This window comes from Anser brachyrhynchus (assembly GCF_964034855.1).
Source record: "Anser brachyrhynchus genome assembly, chromosome: 15".
Lineage (NCBI taxonomy): Eukaryota > Metazoa > Chordata > Aves > Anseriformes > Anatidae > Anser > Anser brachyrhynchus.
Genome location: NC_137733.1, coordinates 15,296,874 through 15,321,630, shown reverse-complemented (window position 1 = coordinate 15,321,630; position 24,757 = coordinate 15,296,874). Strand labels below are relative to the sequence as shown.

The window sequence follows — 24,757 nt, the reverse complement described above, 5'->3', positions numbered from 1 at the left end:
CGTTCCCTCTCCTTTTAAAGGCCACAGGAGGTGGGCGGCGGCCCCCGCCTGGGTTGCGAGAGCCCCCTCGCAGAGGTATAAGCAGGCAGATGTCCGTCTGCATGGCGCCAGGTTTCACTCCCAGCGGGGCGGCTGGCTGCGCTGCTGTGGGCTCCACCAGCAAAATGGAGGGGCTTCGCCATTCGCAGCCTTTGGTAGCTGATCCAACAGTGTTTGTGGAGAACGAACGTGTTCTGTAAAGTCAAAAACAACAACAGCAAAAAGTGGTCCCTCGATTCCCTTGTAAATACTGTCCAAAGCATACACAGTTTGTCCAGAGTCCTGCCAAGGCCCCCCTCATAACACACTTGGGTTAAACTGAATAAAGGTGCGTTTTACATTACTTGCGGCAAGAGGATGGGTTTAGTCACTCTTTAGAAGCCCAGGTTTATCACAGGACAACATCCATGACAAAAGCTATGTGTACTTTCACTCCTTTGACAAACTTTAGAGTCATCCTGCATAAATTCAGGAGGATAAGGCTGTTGCCAGGGTTGTCCACCTGTCCCTTCTTCCTCCCTCCCCTCCAAGTAAATACTCAAGCACCAACCCTTTTTCCTTTTCTGATCCTTTTCCCCCAGCTCCGTGGCAAGAAGCTGTTTTAAGTTGTGCTTTTCAGTGTGCCCAAGATCAACAGCACTTTATTACATACGGATCAGAATTTTAGCATTTAGAGTGGAGGTACAAATCGGGTACTTTTCATCACAGCTTTTCTCACAAATTAATTATTTATTCCTGGACTGCAACATACAGGGTGCATTTGAGCAAGGCCTGGAGCACCTGAACAGATACTTACATACCATGAAAGAGGAAGAAAAGGCACAGCTGCTGGGACTTCTCGCCAAATGCACCTGAAAAACAACAACTTTTGGTTTACTATTTTGAAACAGTTTCTGCCATTATGAGCTGTATTTTCCACGTTAAGCATTCACACACCAGCGCTTCCCCATCGCTCACAGTATTTGCTTCTTGCATTCTAACACTTCATCAGTTGTCTCCTTTTCCACTTCCAGCAGTCAAAGCTGGGCAGGAGAGCAATTTAACCTGGAGCCACGGAGCAGCTGCCAGGTGCAGAGCTCTCCACTTGTAGCACTCCCACAGAGCAAAGACATCTGGCTGAAATATGTGAGCAGGGAGACCGTAAGCTTGTCTGTGCCCTCTGAGACACAGTGCTGCAGTGATTCTGTGTTTCTGGAGTGTCTCTGACTTACACTGCTAAGCATAAGAAAACGGGCCTTGTACCTCCTCGCCATCCCCACCATTTCCAGTCTGCATTTTTCTGTTTACATGCTGGTGTTTCCACCGTTCATTCAGGTTCACTGATCTTTGTACGTTCATTTTTGTTTTGTATTTTTGGGGAGAAGGAGCATTTGAGCTTTTTGTTAGCCTCTTCAGAGCAGCAAAGATTTCTCTTCGCATCAGTCTCCATCACAGGATTTCACTACAGGCTGGCACGGCAGAGCAGTTTAAGGCAGAACAGCTGGAAACAACACATATTGAAGCAATGACCCATAATGCAAATAGCAGCCTTCCCCAGAAGCATTTTTCAATACCCTGGGGACACCCAGAATTTGCTGACTACTTGATTCATGCTGCCCCAAATTCCTGACATTGCCTAAGCAAACCACAGAACCAGGAACTAAAAAGATTGTCTTCTGATGCTTTTTCTAAGGCTGCCGCCTTTGTTTTCTTAGAGCAAATCAATTCCTTTCCTGCCTCTGTTTTTTCTGATCAGAGGAATGTAAATTTAAATCTCAAGTCCCAACGGAGAGGGATTTGTTAATTTTACAATATGCTATCCAAGAGTTTACAAATAGATCCTCCAAAATGAGCACCTGGATTTTATTTCGTTTACAATGATCCAATTAGCAATCACCTAAGGAATTCTGAAAAATTGCAGGGTGTGAATATAGTGGCTCAGAGAGATTTGCTGTTCTAAATCCAGATGCAACCCTGGCAGGCAGAAATGTTCAAAAAAAAAAATCCACGCCTAGTCCAGCCAAGGTGAAGGGCGCTGCTCATCCCGTGCTTGTCTGGATGACAGCCTGCATGTATCACCTGAGAAAAGACAAATGCTGCTATCATCCAGTCTCCTAAGCTTCATCCATCACTGCTCTGCCAGGTCGTGGTGGTGTTTTTTGTGTGTGTGAGTGGTGTTTGTTTGTTTTAAATAAAAGTGGATATTATACTCCTCTACCAATCTACATGAGTAATTTTATGATTTCTTTCCCACACTTGATAGTGATCTGGAAAATAGTATCCCCCCACTTCTGGGAACCAAAGTACCTTAAAAAGGCCCCAGAGCAGAGTACACATCTTATCTATGTGAAGGGCTATGTAGGTAGACAGCATTCTTTTTGTTTTACCGAGTATTACTGCCTGATTGTGGCTTGGCTGTCTGCAGGAAATAGGCACCAACTCTTTTTGTTACAGTCACATTCCTCCTGAGTCATGAAGCTTTGGCTGAAAAAAATCACTGAGTTTAGTTTGTTTTCCTGTTTCTAGCAGTGCTCTCAGTTCCGGGTCAGTCTGAAATGATTAACAGAGATCTGCTGCATCAGCCTTCAGCATGGGCACAGGGTTATCTCCTATCAGCCTTCAAACAAAACAGCGAGAGGCTTGTTGGAATAGCCAGTGTTTAACAGGTCACTGCACAGAAAAATGTCTCAAGCTGGATGAAAAGGCAAGAATTTGAACAAATGCTGCCCTGAAACAAGAACAGCAGTAGCATCTTTCTCTTCATTCGCGTATTCTCTTTGCTGTCATTGTGTACAGTTCTGTCCTGCAAAGTCTGCGTAACACCCAGTCGCCTCCTGTTTACAAATGTGGTTTGCCCTTCGATTCTCCATTAGATAAAAGCCGTTGAACTGAACAATGAAGCAATGTCATTTTAGGAAAATTGACCGGCTACGCAGTGCCAAACATCCCATTCCTCTCTGTCCAGCTCACTGGGTCCTGGTGTGACTTGCCATTCACTGTATCACTGTGCTACGCTACGGCTCCTCTACACGGAGGGAGTGAGCACGCATCATGTTTGTGAAAATAAAGGAAGCGTTCAAATTAGTCATGGGTCAGTGTACAGCAGCCTTGCTCATTAAAGCAGAATTCAGTACAGAAGAAGAGATCCTGTGCCTCACATACACAGATGCACAGAGTAAAGAAAGGTTTGGTGTCCAGCTCTGCCCTGTGCAGCTAAGCAGAAACCAGGAGATGTGCAGGGAAGGACCAAAGTGCAACCAGCAGAGACACCCTGTTCCCTTCCCAGCTTGGTGCTGAACAGGGCTGACCCTGGGTCAGCAGTAACAGGTTAACTCCTGCACGGGGTGGGATCCTCACACAGCCGCTACGCCGAGAAAAGATGGAAAGACCCTGCTAAGGCTGTTTATTACCCATTAATTTACTAATGCTGTTTATTACCAATGCCTCTCCTTCACAGAAAAGCTTTTTAACAATATTGATCCTCTAAGTTGTCATATTGTTTCCTGCCTAACTTCAACAACCTCTGGAAGAGTTTCTGCTCTCAGACCTCCGTGCAATGTCTTTTGTTTAGCTTTATCTAACAAGTCCATTCCCCAAACTCAAGGATGGGACACTTAAAAATTTTACTCACCAGGAAGGTTTCACCAGAGGAAATGCAAGGGAACTAGTAGCTTTCACACAGGCTTTTACCATCTCATTAAGTCCTCCTTAATCTCATTAAATCCTCCTTAATGAGACCTTCCTCACCTGCTGCAATCGCCCTCCCATTCATTTGCACCCACCATCACGCCGCTGGTATTTTCAAGGCTGTCTCAGCTCCTAATCTTCCCTCCCTCTTTCCCCATAGCTATTCTTCCATCCGCACCGGGTAGTGAGGTATCGCCTTCCCCTGCTGCCTTCCTCGGGGGACAGCTCTGGACCACAGCTCTGGCCAGCACAGTTTCTGCTCTCAGAAGGCACGGGCTTTGGTTTTCTGCCCGAGGGCTCGCCATGACAAAGCCTCTAGCCAAAAATCACCCGCCACGTCTTTCTGAGCTCTTCACCGAGATGTTTTGGCTGTGCCGTATCTACCTCGCTCAACTCCAAAGTGTTAAAGACCTCACCAGACTGCTCACCCTGGTCTGCCAGTTCACCCCAAACACCCCGACTGTCAAAACTTGCTTATCCTCCGCTCTCCCCCTGCACAGCCCCGAGTGGCTCTGCGCACCCCAGCCCTCTTTGTACGTGCGGGGCTGTCCGCTCGCCCGCGGAACGGCCCCTCCGCGGGGCCAATCCGCCCCGTGCCAGCAGGGCAGCCCATTTTGCACCTTTCCCAATAACTGCAAACACCAGGGGGGTTCAGGCTGTTCCTGGAGCCCGGCGCCACCCATCCGATCGCATCTGAAAGAGCCTTGAGAGCAAAGCTGCGTCAGAGGGCGGCACAGCTGCCAAAATGTTGTTCAACCTCTTGGGATTTTTTACATGCCTTTGGAAATTTTTCTTTCCCTCTTTTTTTCTTTTCTTTTCTTTTCATTCGAGCTTTTCTAGATACGCACAAGACAAACATGAGTAGCAGAGAGAACGAACAGCCTGCCTTCGAGTCAGGAATGAGCGACTACCATAATTATCAATGCGATAATGAGACCGAACACGAGGGAACTCGATAGGGGGGAGATTTATCTTGGAGGCAGTCCCTGGGCATCCCAACCCCGTGCTGATGTGAGCGTGGCTTCTCCCAGCACAGAGGCTTGGGATCAGACCCTGGGTGACAGAACCATTCCTATCCCAAGTGCATCCTGCGACACGGCGATGGCTGTGAGCCGGTGGTTACCACAGATAAAACATTCCCTTCCCCGTTTTTTTCCCCAACGGTATTCTGACAGCACTCTCAGAAATGGCCACCTGCAAGCTCTGTAAGTCCCTTCCCCATCGTGCAGGGAGATTTCGGCTTTGTAAAGACGCACTATTTTGCTTAGCCGTGATAACGTGCCTCTTAGATTGGAGACAACTTCTGGGGGAGATATTGTGCACAAGAGAGGACAGTTCAGTTGTGGCTCTGAAGTTCTCCGATGAAACAGGGCCGGGATGCCCTAGAGAAGGTGGTGCTCTGTAGGGCAGTTACCTCCCGGTATTGCAGTAGCCCACCCAGACACTCTGCCTCATTTCAGCCATGTCCCGTGGGAAGCCTGTACCCACCTTGCATGCCCAAACGACCCAGAAAATTGCTTCTCTCCTCCCACGAACTGGGCCAATGCTTCAGGCCCTGGCCTTTGAGGGTGCTGGGAGACACGGCAGGAGGCCAAGGCCTCTGTCACAGTCTCGGAGACGTCTGTCACAAGGAATTACGTGGGCTCTGCAAACAGATGAAGAAAACCCGAAAGAGCAAACGACGGGCTGCGCAACCTTGACACTGCAATCGATGCTGGAGTTTACCACCAGGAGCAAGCAAACAGCCCCGGCGTTGCACGCTGCCTAGCAAACATTGCACTTCTATCTGCGTGACAGGCAGCAATTTGTGGCAAAGGGTAAAGCTTGCTGTTCGCTCATGCTTGACATACGGATGGTCTCGTTACATTCCCTGATCTCCATGGGATTATGCATGAATTTAAGGTTAAGCGCACGCGTGCCGGCAGGATCACGACCTTCATTTAATATTGCACGGCCCAGCAGACCCATAATTAATCCCTACCACGTTCAAGTGTCAGCTCTCACTCAGCACAGTCATCCACGCAGAACAGCGAGGTGCCTGTAAATTCATACAGTCAGGCTGGGAGTATTTCGTCTTTTCATCTAGTTGCTCAGCTCAGGCGGATTACTGAGTGTTTTAATCACACAGGCAACACAGCAGGCTGGGTACGTTTTAAATAAGTTTAATGAGGTTTAATATTCGTTCGCCAACGGTACAAAAAGTCAGGTTTCAGCTACCTAAGGACAAGAAGGATGTCAAACACACACAGACAAGCATTGCTCAGAAATAGTTAGGCTGCACATCAAACCCAAGTAACTGGAGCGCAATCTTATAATTCATCCTGCCACACATCTGCAGAGAGAAAAGATGAATATTTTACTGGCTAGTCCAGATCCTACAGAAATACACGTTACTATTTCACTTAACCCTGTTTCTTTAAAAGATGCGTCTGTGGGAGTGCTTCTGGATGGATCCCACTGCATGTCCAAGCTGCTTTTTTTTAATTTAATCATTTTTTACTTAAGCTTTAGCAGCCCGTGCACCAGACTGGTATGATATATGGGAAAGGATGCTTGCTTTTCTTTTGCAGATTTAATTATAAGGGATTTATGGAACAGCTCTCTCCCCTTCCATCCTCTTCTCTGGACAGCCTCAACACTGGCACAGCTGCACCCGATCTTGCCCCCTGGTGGAACCCCAGAATTTTTGCATCCTGGCACAGACCGGCTGCCAGGAAAGCCTGGCAAGTGCAGGGACAAATTCTCCCAGCAGCTCGCCTGCCCTGTACGGGTGCGCTGCAGGCAGGTGGGCCCAGCGGAGGAGCAGACAGGATTTGGCCCCGTCTGCCTCCCTCGGGCACGTACAAGGTGACCCCGGGCTGGGCTCTGCTGAGGCCGTTTCTCACGGCGTGCAGGGCGCCGGAGAGTTCCCTCCTCGGGAGCCTGGGGAAAAGAGGAACGTAAAGGGAGCCCTGTGAGCAGTCACAGCCCCACCGAGCTTTATAAAGGGTCGCCTGCGAAAATCCAGAAGCTGTGGCAGACCGGCAGCACCACCCGCCCGGTGGGCACCCCCCCAGCACAGCCCCCAGGGACGCCAGGAACTGCAGCAGTTATCCAGCAAGGCAGGGCACAGCCCGAGGGGCTTTACGCACAGCAAAAGGATGGGTGCATGGAAACAGGCAGCCGAGGAAGGGGCACGGGGAGGAAAACGCTGCTACTCCAACTTTCTGCCCTGCCGCAGCTCCAGACGGTTTTCTGGTTAAGTCTTGGTAGGACTGAGATGCCCCCCAAAAAATCAGATCAGCTTGTGAGCGTGCACGGCCCTTCGCAGCCTCAGTCCCGCAATTACAGCTCTGAAAGGAGGGGAAACTGCAGAGAAGGGAAAGGAACTGCCCCTCCAGCCGCGCCGTGATGCAGAGCACGCTCAGGCCCTCGGGACCTCCGCTTCCGAAGCAGACCTGGACTTCCTCCTGCTGGTCAGGCTGGCCAGGACCGAGTCCTCGCTGAACGCCCCTTCGAAGGTCGACAGGATGGACTGGCGAAACTTCTCCTTGAAGTCCGGCCCCACAAACACGTACAGGATGGGGTTGATGCAGCTGTTGAAGAAGGCAAGGCTGGAAACCAAGGGGATCCCTATGTAAAGGGCCATTTTCATCTCGTGACTGGAAGAGTTTTTGGATATTTCTAGCAAGGAGAAGACGTGGTAGGGGAAATAACAGAGGAAAAACGAGGCCGTGACAGCAATGATAATTCTGTACGGCTTGGCGGAGCTGGCCAGCTGCCTGCTTTTCAGCTTGACGGCCACGATGCCGTAGCAGAGGAGAATCACCGTGAAGGGGATGAGGAAGCCGCAGAGGAATCGGGTTATGATCATCGCTTTGTGCCGCATCCTCCACAGCCTCCGCGTTGCCTCGGACGTGTAGTCATCGGACAGCGCGAAATTATTGTAGCAGCTGGTGACGTTCCTGGAGCTGACCACGGTGTCACGGAAGACGAGGTACGGGGAGCTGAGGAGGAGGGCCAGGACCCACGTCCCCAGAGCAATCCTGGCCGCCAGCTCCGGGCTCCTGCGGTTGTGCGACCACACGGGAAAGGCCACGGACACGCAGCGGTCCATGCTGATGACCGTCAGGAGAAAGACGCTGGCAAACATGTTGAGGAAGGCGATGGTGCTGTTCAGCTTGCACAGGAGCTTCCCGAAGGGCCAGTGGAAGCCCAGCGCGGTGTAGGCGATGCTGAGGGGCAGGAAGAAGGTGAAGATGAAGTCGGCGATGGCCAGGTTGAGGAACCACACCGAGTTCACCGTCTTCTTCATCTTGAAGCCCGCAATCCAGATGACGAGGCCGTTGCCCGTCACCCCCAGCAAACAGGCGACGCCGTACACCACCATGGAGAGGACGTGCATGCTCTTCTGGAGGCCGGAGTAGTGATCGTGGGCAGTGACGTTCCCAGGAGGCACGGTGGGAGAAGTGCCCGGGAAGGGCGATGGGGAAGAAGAGACGTCCTCCATCGCCGCAGGCCAGAGTCCTGAAATCGCAGCAGCACACACTGCTATTAGCTGCAGCTCCCACAGCTCAGGAGAGCAAGTCTTTGCTAGCAACTGTACACAAAATGTATATACGAAGCTGGAATATTCATTTAATATAACTTGATAACAACCATCCTTCTCTATAGCGCCTGCAAAGCTTCAGAACGGCAGAAAAACATTTGTGAGGCGCAAAGAATTCAAGCAGGATCGAGCAGGATCCCAGCGAGCCAAAACAGAGGGAGGAGGGTACTCTGAATGCCTCGGGCTGATCTGATCCCGACACGTCCCAGAAGGGACGGTACTGACAAGAAGGGGAGCCATCTGAGCAGAAACTCAGCAACCGCGGGGACAACTCCCACCGCTGCAAGCAAAAAGCCAGGGATGCATCGAGACGAAACCAATTACACGCCTCCAGGGCAGTCCCTGCATCCCTGCAAAGCTCGTCACCGCTGGGTGACTGTTGGTGGGCTGACTGCCAGCCCACCGACACTGCGACACATTTTAAGCCAGAAAAATACATGATAATAAAATAGATTTTTTTGCTTGCAGCTCCTTCCATGCCTGACAGCCCACAGCAGCCTGGGCACTGTGGGGCAGGGGGTGGGGGTGGCATTGCCTGTGAACGGCCCCGCGGCCCCGCCACCGCTCTGCACGTCTCAGGAACCACTACTGCCTGAGAAACCAGCCCAGGTTTTGCTGTCGGTGGTGTCAGAGCACCCATGGACAGCCCACAGCAGCAGTCAGGGGCCAAAACCAGAACCGTGGAAACCCAAATCGCACAGCTGCGACGAACCCCTTTGGATGACCAAATTAAGACAGTAAAAATCTTCTAGACTGATGAAGCTGAAACGCTGTTCCTTCGACAAATACCTTCTGAGGACGCGTCCTCTCCTAGGCAGAGCGATACCCGAGGTGTGTCCTGGTGCAACAGCCAGTCCTTTACCCAAAAACCTGCCTCCACGAGCTTGTGCTTCCCCGTAGCCGGCACCTGCCTCAGTAGGACCCACCACAGCGCCGTGCTCCTCGCCGCTCTCCCTCTGGCTCTGCTCTGTCCCCCCGTCTGACTCCCCTTTGAGACACCGCTCCTCTCCGCCGTGACTCACGGTGCCTCGCTCCATTTTTCCATGGCTCGGGCCCACGAGGCGTTTAGTAGGATCCCTCACTCCCTGCCCTCGTTCCCCATTTTACGGTGCCTCGATTTAACCCCTGAAGCTCTGCCTGGGGCACGGCCTCTCAGGCCAGGTTGGCCGACCCAACTTGGACTCGAAGCGCGAAGGCACCACCACCCCACGCCCACCCGCGGGCCTACCCCCGGGGCACCCCTCACCCCACAAAGCTCCACGGAGGGGTCGGGGCGCGCTGTGCTCCCCAGACCCTCACCCGCAGCCTGCCCACGACCCTGCCCCATGCCCAGAGGGACCCCCGAGCTCAGGACCCCACTCCGGCCATCACCCTATACCCAAGCGGGCCAAGCAGGGCGGCTGGGAGCCCTGCAGCCGGTGGGGACATGGGGTGCCGGGGGGGTCAGGGTGCCCTTGGGGGGCTCCGGGTGCCAGGGGGGGTCGGGGTGCCCGGGGCCGAGCCCCCCGTGGCCGCCCAAGGTGACCCGTGCCCGGCGCGCCACGTGCCGGCAGCGCCTCCCGCCACGCCTCGGCAGCGACCAATGGGAGGCGGCGGGGGGAGCGGGGCGCGCCGCGGATTGGCGGAGGAGCTTCCGGAGCCGTTGCACTGCTTCATTGAGGAAAGGCGGAGCGAGGCGCTGATTGGTGGAGGCGCGGAGGGGGCGTGCCCGAGCTGCCTAGGGTAGGCGCGCGGCTTCCCGCGCGGAACCGGAGCGGGACCGGAACCACGATCGGGATCGGGAGCAGGATCCGGATCAGGGATCGGGAGCAGGATCGGGCCGGTAGGGGCCGTGCGGGGCCGGCACCGGGGTCAGGGCCGGGGGTTGCGGGGTGGGAAGGGGCAGCCGCTGGCCCCCCCCGCAGCCTTGCGCGGCCCCGGGAGCCTGCCCGAAGCCAGCCCCTGCCCCTTCCTCGCCGCCACCCGGCTCCAGCGGCTTGGCACGGGCTGGGCACAGGCGAGCCAAGCGGGGCGCTTAATAACCCGCTCACGGCCCCGTGCTAGCCGGCCGGGGGCACGGATAACAGGGGGATAACAAGGCGAGCTGCCCGCAGCCGGGGGGGGGGAGCGAGGCCGTCACGGCTGCCCCAGGGCTTGGGGGTTCCGTGGTGACACTCGCAGCGGTCACCCTGCATTTAAAACGTGAGACTGAGAGAGAGGGAAAGGTGTCGCTAAAGCTGCCAATCCGTTTTGCTCCGCTAAAACCCTGGACGGGGTAGGGGAAGCCCCGTGAAGCTGGCTGGGCAGTGCCCGGGGGGGGTCGGCGGTGGGAAGGTGCCAAAATGGCCAAATCCACAACGAACAAACCGATCTGAAATCGGCAGGGAAACACTGAGAGCTCTCAGCGCCTTCCGCCCCCAGCAGGCCCAAGCTGCGGTCGGTCCCCCAGCGTTATCTGGGGAAGACGCAGGACGGGAGCAGGCCACGCAGGGGCACGGTGCAGAAGCCCCCAGCCCCGCTGCCAGCCCGCACGCGTGCCCCCAGCTCCCCTCTCCGCTTGCAGGTGACGTTGGGCACGGCAGCAGATGGCGAACTCGGCGGCGAACTTGGGCCTCCCTAGCGCGGAGCTCTGGGCCTCCCACAACAAGATGGTGATGGAGCCACTCGACAGCAACGACCCGGAGGTGAGAGCCCCTACATGGCACAGCAGCCGCTGGGGACAGCGACCTCCTCGGGACAGGGTCCAAGGCTGAGCTGGTGGGACTCGTCCGTCCTCTGTGCGAGAGGAGAGAGGGCATCCTCCAGCCACCTGCAGCCACGGGGCTGTAACTTCAGGTCTGCTGCTCACGCGCCCCTGCCTGAGGCTCAAACATCTGTGCCAGGCCCAGCGTTTGCTGTAGCCACCCAGCAGTTGCCCTTGACGCTAACCCAAGTGCCAGCTGAATTATCCGATGGCCGTATGGCAGCTAGAAGCCCCAAGACGTGGCAGGACACATGTGAACCGCTGGGATCAGCTGCACCAAGAAGGGATCTCCTCTCCCTCCTGCAGCACCTTTCCAGGCTGCTCTCCGTTGCCCCGTCTCTTCTGAGGGTACATCCCGAGCACCCCACCCGCACGCAGTCAGCACAAGCAGAGCTGTTTCTCTCCCCTCCCGAAGGTGCACAGCATCATCAAGAAGGAGAAGCAGCGGCAGAGGCTGGGGCTGGAGCTGATCGCGTCGGAGAACTTTGCGAGCCGAGCGGTCCTGGAGGCCCTGGGATCCTGCCTGAACAACAAATACTCCGAGGGCTACCCAGGACAGAGGTAGGGGGCTGGGGAGAGCCTGACCCACTCCGAAGCCTCACAGGGAAGGGAGAGGAACCACCCACACTGCCACGTCCCCCTCGAGACCTTATCTCTGGGAAGGAAGCCACGTCCTGGTGCTGGCAGCCAAGCTGCCCCAGGGCAGGATTTGACCCTCTCAGCTCCTGTCCTTGGCCGCATACTGGACGATCTCAGCAGGGTCATAGCTGCGGCAGCTGCTGTAAACACAGCACCCTCCTGTTCTCCCCCGCTGGCACAGCACTGGGCGCACGTTTCTAAATAAATGGTTCGGTTTCAATCCCCTGAGGTTTGCTCTCAGCAAACACCAACCCCGCTGTGACCCGTGCCCTATTTTCCGGCAGGTACTACGGCGGGACCGAGTTCGTAGACGAGCTGGAAAGGCTGTGTCAGAAGCGCGCCCTGCAGGCGTACCGTCTCGACCCCCAGAAGTGGGGCGTCAACGTCCAGCCCTACTCAGGTAACGGTGCCCTCGGGAGAGCCAGGCTGGGCTGCGCCATCCCGACGCCTGTAACCGCCCCGGTGTGCTCCCACCGCAGGGTCCCCCGCCAACTTCGCCGTGTACACGGCCTTGGTGGAGCCTCACGGCAGGATCATGGGGCTGGACCTGCCCGACGGGGGGCACCTGACGCACGGGTTCATGACGGAGAAGAAGAAGATCTCTGCCACCTCTGTCTTCTTCGAGTCCATGCCCTACAAGGTACGGACGGAGAGCTGCTCTGGCTGGAGCCGGGGCACAGCCGCCGTAATTTCAAGAGGCAGCGTTGCTTAAGAGCAACAGCAGCTGACCTCCAGCCACACCAAGGCGGCTGAATCCTCCTCTTCTCCTCCCAGGTCAACCCCAAGACGGGTTACATCGATTACGACCGCCTGGAGGAGAACGCCCGCCTGTTCCACCCCAAGCTGATCATAGCAGGTAGGGATCAGCCCTTAAAACAAACCGGGGTCGCTCCCTGATGCCAGCGGGCTCCTGCAGACGGCTGCAGCGCCAAGAGGCCTCTGACACATCCATGCCGGCAGGAGCTCGTGTCCTCACCCGGGTTATCCTGAGCTGCATCCCGGGCTGTCCCAGGGCCCCCCAGCACCCTCTCGTGTCCCCAGCACGTGCCGTCTCCCCGCAGGCGTCAGCTGCTACTCGCGCAACCTGGACTACGCCCGCATGCGGAAGATCGCCGACGCCAACGGCGCCTACCTCATGGCCGACATGGCCCACATCAGCGGGCTGGTGGCCGCCGGCGTCGTGCCCTCGCCCTTCGACCACTGCGACGTCGTCTCCACCACCACGCACAAGACCCTGCGGGGCTGCAGGGCCGGCATGATCTTCTACCGCAAAGGTGCCTGAGCCGCCGGGGGGAGCTGCGAGTCCGAGCTCCTTCCTGCTCCAGCGGGAAGGGCAGGAAGGTCTGGGGCCTCCTGCGAGCAGCTGGGGGGCTTCAGAGGCCCGGAGCTGAAGAGGAACGACCTCTGCTCCTTCTCTGAGTCGCCACGGCGCGAAAGAAGGGGGCTGAGCTGCCTGGTGAGCCCCGCCGCCCTCCCCTCCCGCAGGCACCCGCAGCGTGGACCCCAAGACGGGCAAGGAAACGCTCTACAACCTGGAGAGCCTCATCAACCAGGCGGTCTTCCCCGGGCTGCAGGGGGGCCCGCACAACCACGCCATCGCAGGTACACAGCAGTGCCGCACGTCCCCACCAGCTCTCCCGAAGACCCTCCAACAACTTTCGGAAGCCCCCCAAGAACTCAGCCCCCCGGCTTTGCCTCCCCGCAGGGATCGCCGTGGCGCTGCGGCAGGCCATGACGCCCGAGTTCAAGGCGTACCAGCAGCAGGTGGTGGCCAACTGCAGGGCGCTCTCGGCAGCGCTGATGGAGCTGGGCTACGACATCGTCACGGGTGAGGAGCGCTCGGGGTCACCGGCACGGGGCCGGCTCCTGCGCACGGTCCCGGGTCCAAGCCAGGCCTCCGGGGTATACGTGCACGGAGGTGATGGGCAGGGCCCTGCTGTAGCCGTTCCTCAGGACTCTATAAAACTATTTCTTAACAGCTGTGCTAAGCAGCCCCTTCCCCAGGAAGGCACCCTTCTGCCCTCCAGCTCAGGGGCAGGCCCTGGTGAATTTCCCCACGCCTTTTCGTGCTTTAGTCTTGATCAGGAGCGGTCTTTACCCCAACCTCCCGTCTTCGCAGGGGGCTCCGACAACCACCTCATCCTCCTGGACCTGCGCAGCAGAGGCACGGACGGCGGCCGGGCCGAGCGGGTGCTGGAGCTCTGCTCCATCGCCTGCAACAAGAACACGTGCCCCGGTAGGCGCCCTGCAAACTCCACCGCGTCCTGCCCCTCGTGCTGGGCTTCCCCCGTGCCTCCTGCTCCCGGCTGGCCTCCAGGGCGCTCAGAGCTCCCCGCAGGGCTCCCGGTGCCCGGCCCCATCACTCCCTCGTTCTGCTGCAGGCGATGTCAGCGCCCTGCGCCCCAGCGGTCTGCGCTTCGGGACACCGGCTCTCACCTCCCGCGGCTTCCAGCAGGATGATTTCCGCATGGTGGCTCAGTACATCCACAGAGGTGAGGCTGGGGCGGCCAGGACACCAGGGACCAGGCTCGTGGGCGCGCGGAGCTGAGTCGCAGCTCCGGCTGCAGCCCGGGCGCTGCGCAGCTCCTCCAGGAGAGCCGCCGCACTGGCAGCGGGCAAGATGTGGGCTAAGCTGGGCAGCTTCCCCCCCAGCAACTGGCAAGGGAGAGCACAGGAGCGAGGAATCCCAGTCCCAGCTGCACATCTGGATGCGGGAGAGGGCATCCGGCCACAGCTGGGGCCAGCCCAACCCTCTGCAGCCTCCCCACTACACTGGCAGGGGGCTGGATTAGAACCGCGCTTCTGGCGACCTCGGTCCTGCTGTCCTCAGGGGTCCCCCGGTTCCCATTTCCCGGGACAGGACACGTTATGGGGCAGCGAGTGCCTCGCAGCCTTGCTCCTCCTCTCTCAAGCACCTCGGGGAGCAGCCCCAGCCCTACGAGAGCTGGGACTCCCCATGGCAGGGCTGGGAGAGCCGCTGGATGCAGCGGCTGCGGCCGTGAGGGCTGAGCCAGGCGTCTCCCCCCACCCCCCAGGGATCGAGCTGACGCTGCGGGTGCAGAACGACATGAGCCCCAAGGCCACGCTGAAGGAGTTCAAGGAGAAACTGGAGGAGGAGAAGTACCAGAAGGAGCTCAAGGCACTGAAGGTGGAGGTGGAAGCCTTCGCAGCGACCTTCCCGCTCCCAGGGCTGCCTGTCCTGTAAGGGGAAGCGCCCAGAGCCACGAACCCAGGACCACGGCGCGCGCACACACCCCCAGCCCCCGAACCCAGCACCCCGGAGCCTCCTCCCTGCTGCTGGCAGCGGCTCCGTGCAGCAGCAGATCCCAGTTCGGCTCTTCCTCACCCCGTTTCGGAGGCAGGAACCCCCCTGAGCACAGCCCATGCAGGGGCACACCAACCCTTGCAGCAGCAGGCGTTACCGGGGGGGCTGAGCAGAAGGAAATCCCCAGCCCCGGACAGGTTTGGGTTTCACCCAGCTCCGCCCGGCTGCGGGAGCAGCAGAGGAGGTTACAGCCCTGCCCGGCACGGTTATCTTCGCCAAAATCCCCCCGCTGGGGTGGGGGAAAAATGTGAATCCACCCCCAGGAGCCAGCACCTTAAGAAGCCTTCCCGGCTTCAGCATCCCAGACTTGCCTTTGGACGTGTGCACCCGCTCTGCCTTCGTGCTTGCCAGCCTCCGCGTGCCTTGACAAGGCCGAGCCTCGTCGCAAATCCCCCCAGGAACGGCCCTCCTGGTTCTGCCGGGGCCACCTCCGCTGCCAGCGCCAGCCCGAGGCTCCAGGGGTTTCCTCAGACCTCCGCGCACAAGCCTCCGGTGGAACCGTTTTTTTTTTTTTTTAATAAGCACAGTAAAATTAGGGATTTAACCACGACGTACGACAAGAATTATAAGCTTTAAAAAAATACAACCGATTTTTTTCTTTTTTTTTTGTATTTCAAAAATATCTGAACCCAAATAAATATTTTTTTTTTTTTTAAAAGTACATTTCTCAGACTAGTCATTTGGTGTTAACGTCTGTTAAACTCTTGTGCAGGAACACTTAGGGCACGACACCGAGACATGCTTCTGGGACTTCTCCCGCTCACACTCGCTCTAACTACTGACGCAAGCATTCGGCACACACAGGCACGCACACCTAACTCAACATGCAGGAATAGGATACAGTGCTTTCAAATAAGATGAGAATTCATCGCGGCCTCCCGGCGGCCCTCGGAGGCGGCGCTGAGCCCAGCCCCATCCCCATCCACGCTCGCCCCGTGCCGGGGCGAGCAGCGGGGCTGGGTACCCTGTGTTTCTGCCTTCCAGTTCAACGCGTCTCGGCGAGCAGCGGGCGGCTTTGCGAGCCCTGCAGCTCCGGCAGCGAGCGCCGAGCTCCCTCGAGTAGCGGGGCAGCGGCTGCCGCTCAGCCTGACATCGTGCTTTCGGGGCACGGCGCGGAGCAGGCGCTCTCCTTCAGCCCCTGCAGCCTGCCCGGTCACCAATCGATCGTGGAGGTGCCTTTCCAAAACGCTGCTACCAGCCCCGCGCCCCAAAATACGAGCCCCGCGTCCCGCGGTGGGGCCTGCCCAGCTCTCCAAGACGCCAAACCGGCAGCGGGGCCTCCAGTGCTGAATGAAAAACCAAAAAACGTGCCGGGGGGGGTGGGGGGGGAGGGAGCCGTCAGCTCTCCCTCCTCCAGCGCCTCTCCCCCCCCTCCCAAAATGGTTAATATTGCTCGAGTATAGGCAGTGCTTCCCTAGCCAAGGCAAGGCAGCTCAGGAGCTGCTAAGAAGTGATTGCTGGAGTGGACGAAGGTAAATCCGAGCGCCGTTCTCTGAGAAAGGAAACCTGTGCGGGGTTAGCGTCACCTGCTCCTATGGCTGACCATCCCGGCGGCGGGGCCGAGAGCGGCTCAGAGCGCGGAGCGAGCAGGGGGGGCTCCAGAGGCAGGGGAGGAGAGGAGCACAAACGCAGCCCTGCAGCCGGCCACGGGAGGCCTTGGCGCTGATGAATTCTCTGGAGAAACCCGTCCCCCCCGGCAGCGAGGAGGGAGCCACAGGCAGCATGCAGGAGGCTCGGGGCAGGCAGAGAGGATCGCGGCCATGCGCGGCACCGCCGGGGCTGGCAGAAGGGGGGCCGGCGTTGCGCTGTGGCTGCGAGGAGCCGGCCCTGCTCGTGCTGGAAGGAGGGCGGCGTGTGTTGGGACAAGGCGGGTAACGCGCCGGGATGCTCTGCGGGAGCTGTGAGCGCCGGGAGCTTCGCTTGCGGACGTTGGAAGCCAGGGAGGTAGCAGGGAAGGTGAGGAAAGTGTCTTAAAGTGCCGACAGAGGGATCTTCGCCGCGCAGGCGGATCAGAGAGATGGAAAAACGAGTGAGTAGGCAGGAGCTGGGCTCCGGAACCACCCGCGGCACTCCGGCCCCCCTCCACCGCCACCTCCGTCGAGAGGTGCGGGCGCATCGGCGAGTACAACTCCCCGCCAGGGGCCGGCGAGCTCAGGGGTTACCGGATGCACGTCCCGAGCCAGTTTGGGAAGGGCACGCGCCCCCAGGCTCCTCACAGCCGCAGGTAACGCAGAGCTCCCGTTTCAGAACGGGCCACGGTCCCCGTAAAGCCCCCCGGGGCGTCCTCCCGAACCCGGAGCTGCTTTGCGGCAGCGCGATGAAGCGGCTCAGGCGGGTGGAGGTGCAAGAATTGCCCAGCACAGCTTCGCACATCAGTCCCGTCGGGCGGGCAGAGGGAGAAGCCAGCGGTGACTTGCCTGCCGCTGCACGACTGCGGCTGAATCCTCCGGGTACAGACCGCCGAGCGCGAAACCAGCCGTCCCTGAGCATCCATCCTGCCCCGAGCCTGAGCTGCCAGCCTGCAGGAAGAGACACGTGAGCCAGCAGGAAGGGTCCGTCCCTTCCTCCTCCGACCCCAACAGCACCGCGACGTCTTCCAGCGCAGACCACGAGCCGCCGTGACGAACAGAGCCGCGGGTCGGGCACGGTGCGGGGAGCCGAGGGCGTCCCGGTGCCACCTGAGGCGCTCCTTCCCCCGGGGGAGCCTCGCCTCCAGTTCAGAAGTCGTCCAGACGCACACGAATCGACTCGAGGACACCTCGAGTCACTTCACGAAGCGTTCTCCGCGGGCACGGAAGTTTTGCCGCCAGCAGACCCGGTTCACACGCGACAGCAGCGCACGGGAGGGCGCAGAATCACGAAGGGAAGGGCTCCGAGCACACAGCACACCGCTCGCCTTCAGCAAAGGCAAAGCCACGCCGCGCCCCAGAAATGCCCCCAGCAAGCCCCTCCTGACCTCGGAAACCTCCCTGGGGAGCACCACGAGCTCAGCACCCCGCCTGCCTCGCAGTAAGGCCCTGCAAGCAATGCTCGTATTTAAACTAAACCCTCTGCCCTGCCAGTTTGTGCCTCCTCAGCTCCCCGAGAGCCCTTGCCAGGCAGGGAAGAGGCGGCCATGGGACCGAAGCGTGGATGCTGGCAGCAGGAGGAGAGCCCACCCCGGGCAACTCCCTGCCTTCAGGGCACGGCTTTCAGAGCAGTTCCCCCGGCGAGTTGCAGTGGGGTCGAGCTCGTGCTGACGGACCCCAGGCCACACAAACTTCCCCAGGCACGGAAGGGTCGCGTTCTGGCGCGGCACTGCCTCGCACGATCGTGGTAAACGGAGGCTTTAAAAACAGGCAAACAAAACAAAAACAGGCAAAAAAAACAATCTTCAGCTCATCTTGTAAGACCACAGCTGCTCTAGACACATAATCAGAAGAGTGCTAAAAAAGAAATAAAAGCGAGGCTGCTTTCCCAGCCAGAGCTTTTTCTCTTGCTTCGAAGTGCCGCGGAGGGCGGCTGGTACCGCAGGACTGGGACGGGGCAGGGGCTGCAGCCCCGGACAGGCAGCCAGCGACACGTCCCGGGGGGCTCCCGAGGGAAGCACTGGGCACGAAGCTCCCGGCGCCGTCAGGAACAGCCTCCCAGCAGCATCGCTGCGACGGTGGCACAGCCTTCCTGGCACCGAGAGCAACGCGGGAGCTTTGGAAGGGAAGAGCTGCGGCCCTGCCCCGTCCAGAAGTACCCAGGAACGAGAGGTAGGTGAGCCGCGGCAAAGGCTCGGCGATAAAATAAATCGGCACAGCCAGAAGCAGCACGCTGTGACGCTGACCCCGCGTTACCACCAAGGCCAACTGCCCAACAGAAAGAGGGGAAAAAAAAACCAAAAACCTGTATGGGTACAACGTGGAACCCAGCCCCTTCCTCCCAGACCTCTCACCAGCTGGGCTCACCGTCACGCAGCGTATCTCCAGCTGAACTGCGCCGCTCGTTTCCCCCACCACAAAAGGCCCCCTTTCCCAGGTTTTAACAAAGCTGAGAAGCTGCCAGACGCTTCCCGGAGAGAAGCGGGCCTGCCTTCACTGCTGCCCCTCAGGCCCAGGGATTTGGGGAAGCGCCGGGAAACTCAGGAGACGCAGGGGGACACCGCCAGCTACCGCTTCACGCGGGTAACCGCCCGCCGCCGTCCCGCCGGGGAGCTGCCGCGGGCACGGCGCTGCCACCCCACGCTCACGCCGGGCTCTGCTGGGTTAAAACCTTCGCTGCTGGGTTAAAACCTTCGCTGCTGGGTTAAAACCTTCGCTGCTGGGTTAAAACCTTCACCGGCCTTCGTGTTTCCCCTCCGATCTCCAGCCCGGCTCCGCAGAAGGGAGCAAGAGCGCTTAGGGCTCCGGCAGGGCGCTGCCTACCTGGGGGCCGCACCTCGCCACGCGCTGCTCGCAGGCCAGCCCGCCTCCCTCCCCGCGCCGTAACGCTACCACGATACGCCTCAGAAGTTACCAGCGCCCCTCCTAACCCTCGGAAACGGGGCGCCCAGCGTTCCGTGTGCTGGCACGCCCACGTTCTCGGCGACAGGACACCTCCCCAGCTCGGTCCCCCAGACACCGGTTTCTAGGGAGCAGAGGTGCTCGCGGACACGCTGGCTTCTTTGCCCCCTCCTGATGGGTGACAGCGACTGCAGGCGGCATCAACGTCAAGCGCGCGTGATCGGTACCAGGACCCGAGCGTGCAGGCGGACGGCCCGCAGGATGCTAGATCTTGTACAAAAAGCTGGGAACGTAGTCAAATCTGAGCAGGGGATTCGCCCCCTGGCCGGGTTCCTGAATGTACCGCAGCTTCAGCAGCTCGGCTAAATACTGCACAATTTTCAGATCTTCGTTGGCGAGGCCCAGGTGGTGCTTCAGGAAGCTCACCCTGCGGCTGGCGACGGCTTCCTCCGGCTCGCTCTCGGCGACGGGAAGGTGCAGGTGGTGGCAGAAGGCGAAGAGGAAGGCTTTGGAGCACAGCTGGGTGAGGACGCTTTGGACGTGCATGTAGTAGGTGCTGCCTCGCTTGATCTGGGTGCGGTGGTCGGCCAGCCGGGCCACCACGGCGCCTCTGTAGAGCGGGCAGCGCAGGGTCTTGCTGTCGGCGTCCAGGATGCTCACGTAGCGGCTGTAGCGGCTGAGGGCGTGCAGCACGTTCACCCCCGCGGGCGACGCCGTCCTGGAACGGCAAGAGAGAGAGGTCACGGCCGGAGGACACCCCAGGGACACGCGGCGGACCGCCCGTGCCCGCGCCACGCGCGTTTTCCCCCCTGCCTTAACCACCCACGAGGTGTCCCGCGAGTTCGCAAAGCCCGGCGTGGATCGAGGACGGCCGAACGGCCTCCCCAGTCCGCCGCACCCCGAGGAAACCCCGACCTCCCGGACCCACCCCCGGGCACCGATCCGCGCTGCGCGCGCCGCTCCAGGCACGTGTTGCCCTTCGGGACGGTTCCTCCCCCACCGAGGCGAAAACGAGGACGGGGAGGAAGCGAAGCGATGTCTCTGGAGACCAGAAGCGGATCCGGCAGCTCCTGGATGCGACGGCGAGAACCAGGAACCTCCCTGCCGCAAGTTCTGCTTTCCCCCCGACGCGGCTGCTTGTGGAGTGAGCTGCCCCGGGGTGAGGAACAACCCCTCTGCCCTCCCTTTGCACAGGGAGCCCTCCGTCAAAATTCCCTGGGCATTTCTCACCCAGGTGCCAACCCCCGGCACGCTCACCTTGTACGATTACTCACCAAGCCTAAATTATCGTTATTTAAATGCAAATTGCGAGCCCACGCAACCTCTTCTGCTCCTCAGCTCCGCCTGGCTCGGATCTCCCTGGGAGAAGCAGCCCAGGAGCACCCCGTGCTGGTGCGAGAGGCGCCCAGGCAGCTCGGAGAGGCGCAGCACCCCTACAGCCACGCTGGGATCATTCATTTGGCCCCCCCGAGTTCCTTCCCAAGGCCCCCCCCCGCAAATGGTTTGCTGACAGCACCTGCCTTAAGCTCACCGCTCACCCTCCCCTCTGCGGAACGTTAATTAAAAGACCGACACGCGTCACAGGCAGCTCCTCAAAACGCTTCTGTTTATAAAAACAGCGCCTGACCGCGAGCGTTCATCAGCCACTGAAGGCTCGGGGCTTCCAAAGCCCTCACCAGCAGAGCCGGGGGGCAGCTGCCGGCTGCTGTCAGCCTCCTCCCCGGCACAAAAACCAAGGCGAGCGCCCAGCCGGGGCGGTTCGGGCAGCCACAACCGCCAGGCACCAGGCTGAGCAGCCCAGGAAGCAGGGTTCTGGATTTGGACTCAGAAACGCTCCGTCGGGGGCCGCTGCGGCCGGGCTCTGAGCCGTGGGCATTCTCCTCGCCCCTCTGAGCCACCGTGGCCACGGCGGTGGCGGCAAAGGGCGTTCGTCCCCTGCCGCACCCGCACCCGAAGCGCCGGCACGCAGCCTGGCCGCGCGCACACAGCAAGAAATCCTTGTCCTAACAGCGACAAAGGAAGGGGCAGGATCCTGGGAGCTGAGCAACCGCCGCTTGTGAGCGTCAGCTCTGCAGCCACCTGCGAGGACGGGCTGGCGGAGGAGGGATGTTTGCTCCAGCGCCGCTCTGAGCAGGAGTTTCCCTTGCATCTGAGCTGCAGTTCCAACTCCGCGGCCCGCTGAGCTCCCCAGGCATTTTTTTTTTCCCCCTGCACTAAAGCACATCATCGACGTATTTCCATACCTGCAGCCCTCCAAGAGGGGCCGGCAGCACAGCGAGCTCTGCACCTCTGTCCTTCACCAGAAGCACAGGTGCCACAGGACGCCTGCTCTGGCACAAGCTATTCCTCCCGCTCCTAACCAATTTCGAACCTACCGACCTCATCGCTGCGTGCTACCGCCTCCTTTGGGTTCACACGCAGGAAAGCCCCCCGTACCAAAGCACCCACCTCAGAAAAATATAGCTGGAAAGGCTTTCTACAGCCAGAAACGCTGAAAAAGAGTTTCGGAAGGAGCTGGGGAGGGAGCAGAGCACACAAGCCCTCCCAGGAGCGCTTTATTTTCAGGCCAGCCAGGAAATCAGCAGGACTCGCGTTCCTTCCCCTGCTTTGCTAAACTGAGACCTAAAACATCACGAAACCCCCTGCCCCCCCCCAACCCCCGATATTTACCTCTGGAGCCCAACCAGCTTCCACCTCTGGAAATCCACCACGTGCAGCGGGGCCGTGAGCCAGTGCTTCACGGGCTTGGCGCGAACGCCGCAGCTGGGCACGAAGATGGAGAGGGCGGTCACGAGCTTCTTCACTATCGCCTCGTCCTCCCCCAGCACGATCAGGGTCCTCCCGCTGAGCAGGGAGTAGATGGCGGGGTGGGCGAAGGGGTACTGCCTGATGAACCGCAGGGCGTTCTGCCCGGCTTTTTTTTTGTGCCTCTCGCTCGCCGGGCACGGGGGGTGAGCGGGAGACGGCGTGCGGTCGGAGCAGGTGGAGGCGGCGCTGCTGATGTAGCTCGTGGAGTCCGAGCACTCGTCCAGGCTGGTCCTGCTGAGCTCCCTGCCGCCCGCCGGGTAGCGCGAGTCGAGCTCGTGGGGAAGGAGCCCTCCCGGCACGCCGTCGGGGTGCGGGGAGCCGGCGAAACCGCCGCACGGCCCCTGCTCGGCTTGCCGGTAGGGCTGCGGGGGGATCCTCACCACCCCGTCCTCGTCGCACAGCTTGGGGCCCGGGCTGGGCAGAGGCTCGAGGAAGTGGGGGCTCTCCTTGCCGATGCAGCAGGCTGAATCAACCTGCGCCGGGTTTTCCGGGTTCGAGCCGTCCTCCGGCTCGTCGGCGTCGTCCGGGTTTAACCTGGGGGCGAAGCGAAGGCCTCCCTCCTCATCGTCTGCATAAGGTTCCTCGTTAATGGCACTTGGGTAGCTCGCTTTGAAGTCTTCCGGGATGAGCGCCTCGGAGGGGCAGGTGCTGAGGACCTCGATGCTGTCCTCGCTGACGGTCCTCCTGCTGCCCACCTTGCTCCTGCCCACCTGGGGGCTGGGGCTGATGGGCAGGCTGGCCTGGCTCTCCGATTTCGTCAGCCCCGACGCCGATTTCTCCGTTCCAAGGACCTCAATGCTCTCACCGCTGCTGATGCTCCCTTTAATGTCGGCGTCGAGATAGTCCAGGTTCTCCTGGTGTTCGAAAGTTATGGATTCGGTCATCGCGGGTTCCGGAGGGTCGTCGATGTCCTGCTCCATCTTGATGGGCACGCACTCCACGCTGGACTTGTAGGACCCCAGGCTGACGACCACTTTCGGGGTGGGGGACTCTTCCGAACACTTTCTTTCGACGGCGTCTTGGCCGAGTTCCTGGCAGCCTCGGTAGTGCTTTTCAGGTGCTTTTTCATCTAGAAAAGACGCGTCTTCGAAGAGGAAGTTAGTTATGCTTTGCTGCTTCAAAAGCGCCCGACTGATCTGGTTTGTCAGGAGGTAGCACACGTCGCCCCTGAACGTCCTCTCGATCTGATGCAGCTGATCCAGGGTCTGGGTGAAAAAATAAATGTCGCAGAGCTCCTCCAGCGTTTTCAGCTTCTTGTCGAAGCACTTGGCGGACTTGGCTTTGATCAGTTTGGGGGTGTAGGAGGGCACGTGGGAGTAGGGGGTCGTCTCGCCCGGCTCAGCGAGGTCGGAGGCAGCCAGGTCCTGATCGCTGCCCACGCTGGCCTGGTCCGGGGCACACTCGGGCTCGTAGGGGTGGAAGTCGGAGTCCTTCAGCTTCCTGTAGGGGTAGGACCGGATCTGCTTCAGCAGGTCTTGGTGCTCGATGATGGACTTCTCCACGCTGGCCAGCTCGTTGGCCTTTTCGATGGCTTGGGTGGTGTAGTACCCTTTGTCGTTGGCTTTCTTCTGTATCTCGGTCTCGCCGTGCAGCACGCTCCTGGTGTAATCGAGGTCCTTCAGCTTCTTCTCCAGCTCGCTAGCGAAAGCCTTCCTGTTGCCCGTCTTCAGGCACTCGGAGGCTTTGGAGAACTCGGCCGAGAGCTCCTGGAACTGCTGCATGATCTTGTGCTCGTCGGCCGAGATGTAGGCCATGCAGAAGGGCCTGACGAAGCCGCGGGCCTCCAGGTCGTAGAGCGTCAGGTGGTGCACGTAGGCGAAGGCGCCCTCCTTCGAGTCCCCCAGCACCACCTTGGAGTCCTCCACGAAGTTGAGCTTGGGGTAGGCGCAGCCGGGCGGGTGGCCCACGAAGGACGCCTGGTAGTCCACCGACATGATGCGCAGCGAGAAGTAGTTGAGGTCGAAGCTGCCCGGCACCTTGGCGTCATCGGGGACGGTGAGCAGGGGCTGCGGCCCCACCTGCTCCGAGAACTCGGCCACCAGGATGAAGTCCCGCAGGAACTTGGAGCCGCCCGCCCTGGCCCAGGGGCTGGCGCCGTGCCCGCCGAAGGGCGCCAGGGGCACCGAGTACTCCTCGGGCAGCGGCGGCTCCCTCCACGCCTCGGCTCCCCCCCCCGCCGCCGCCTCCTCCTCCTCCTGCCTCGCCAACGCCACCACGTCGGGGGCGCCGATCATAGCGCCGGGCCCGGGCTCCGGAGCCGCGGAGCCGCCGAGGCCGCACCGGGCAGCCCCGGCCCCGCTCCCCCTCACGGCCGCCGCGGCCCCGCCGCCATCTTGGGCTCACATGACGCCCGCCGCCGGTAGGCCTCGCCGGGGCTTCACACCGGCCCGGGGCGGGGGGCGCGCGGGGTGACATGGGAGTTGTAGTTCTGGCCCGGCGGCGCCGCTCGGATTGTAGTCCTCCCCGCCGCGCGGCATCACGGGAGCCGCAGTTCCGGCCTC

The 24,757-nt window shown here is 59.8% G+C and overlaps 3 protein-coding genes across 3 annotated transcripts; 1 reads left to right on the top strand and 2 right to left on the bottom strand.

Annotated features, from left to right (window-relative positions):
• Window positions 1-6,262: 6,262 nt before the first annotated feature.
• On the bottom strand, window positions 6,263-9,856 carry LOC308178059 (chemerin-like receptor 1). The gene is made up of 2 exons (XM_080556067.1): window positions 9,083-9,856; window positions 6,263-8,211 (listed from the first exon to the last, which is right to left on the bottom strand). The coding sequence occupies exon 2, from the start codon at window positions 8,192-8,194 to the stop codon at window positions 7,109-7,111; it is 1,086 nt and encodes a 361-aa protein (XP_080412193.1). The 5' UTR covers window positions 8,195-8,211; window positions 9,083-9,856; the 3' UTR covers window positions 6,263-7,108.
• A 122-nt stretch (window positions 9,857-9,978) lies between these two features.
• Window positions 9,979-15,642, top strand: SHMT1 (serine hydroxymethyltransferase 1). The gene is made up of 12 exons (XM_080556063.1): window positions 9,979-10,115; window positions 10,836-10,956; window positions 11,431-11,576; window positions 11,939-12,054; window positions 12,134-12,294; window positions 12,429-12,510; window positions 12,716-12,928; window positions 13,140-13,256; window positions 13,360-13,482; window positions 13,774-13,890; window positions 14,036-14,146; window positions 14,690-15,642. The coding sequence occupies exons 2-12, from the start codon at window positions 10,858-10,860 to the stop codon at window positions 14,857-14,859; spliced, it is 1,455 nt and encodes a 484-aa protein (XP_080412189.1). The 5' UTR covers window positions 9,979-10,115; window positions 10,836-10,857; the 3' UTR covers window positions 14,860-15,642.
• Window positions 15,643-17,717: 2,075 nt separating this feature from the next.
• SMCR8 (SMCR8-C9orf72 complex subunit) lies at window positions 17,718-24,743 on the bottom strand. Its single transcript, XM_080556053.1, has 2 exons — window positions 22,119-24,743; window positions 17,718-20,166 (listed from the first exon to the last, which is right to left on the bottom strand). Exons 1-2 carry the CDS (start codon window positions 24,488-24,490, stop codon window positions 19,713-19,715), a joined length of 2,826 nt encoding a protein of 941 aa, XP_080412179.1. The 5' UTR covers window positions 24,491-24,743; the 3' UTR covers window positions 17,718-19,712.
• Between the last annotated feature and the right edge of the window lie 14 nt (window positions 24,744-24,757).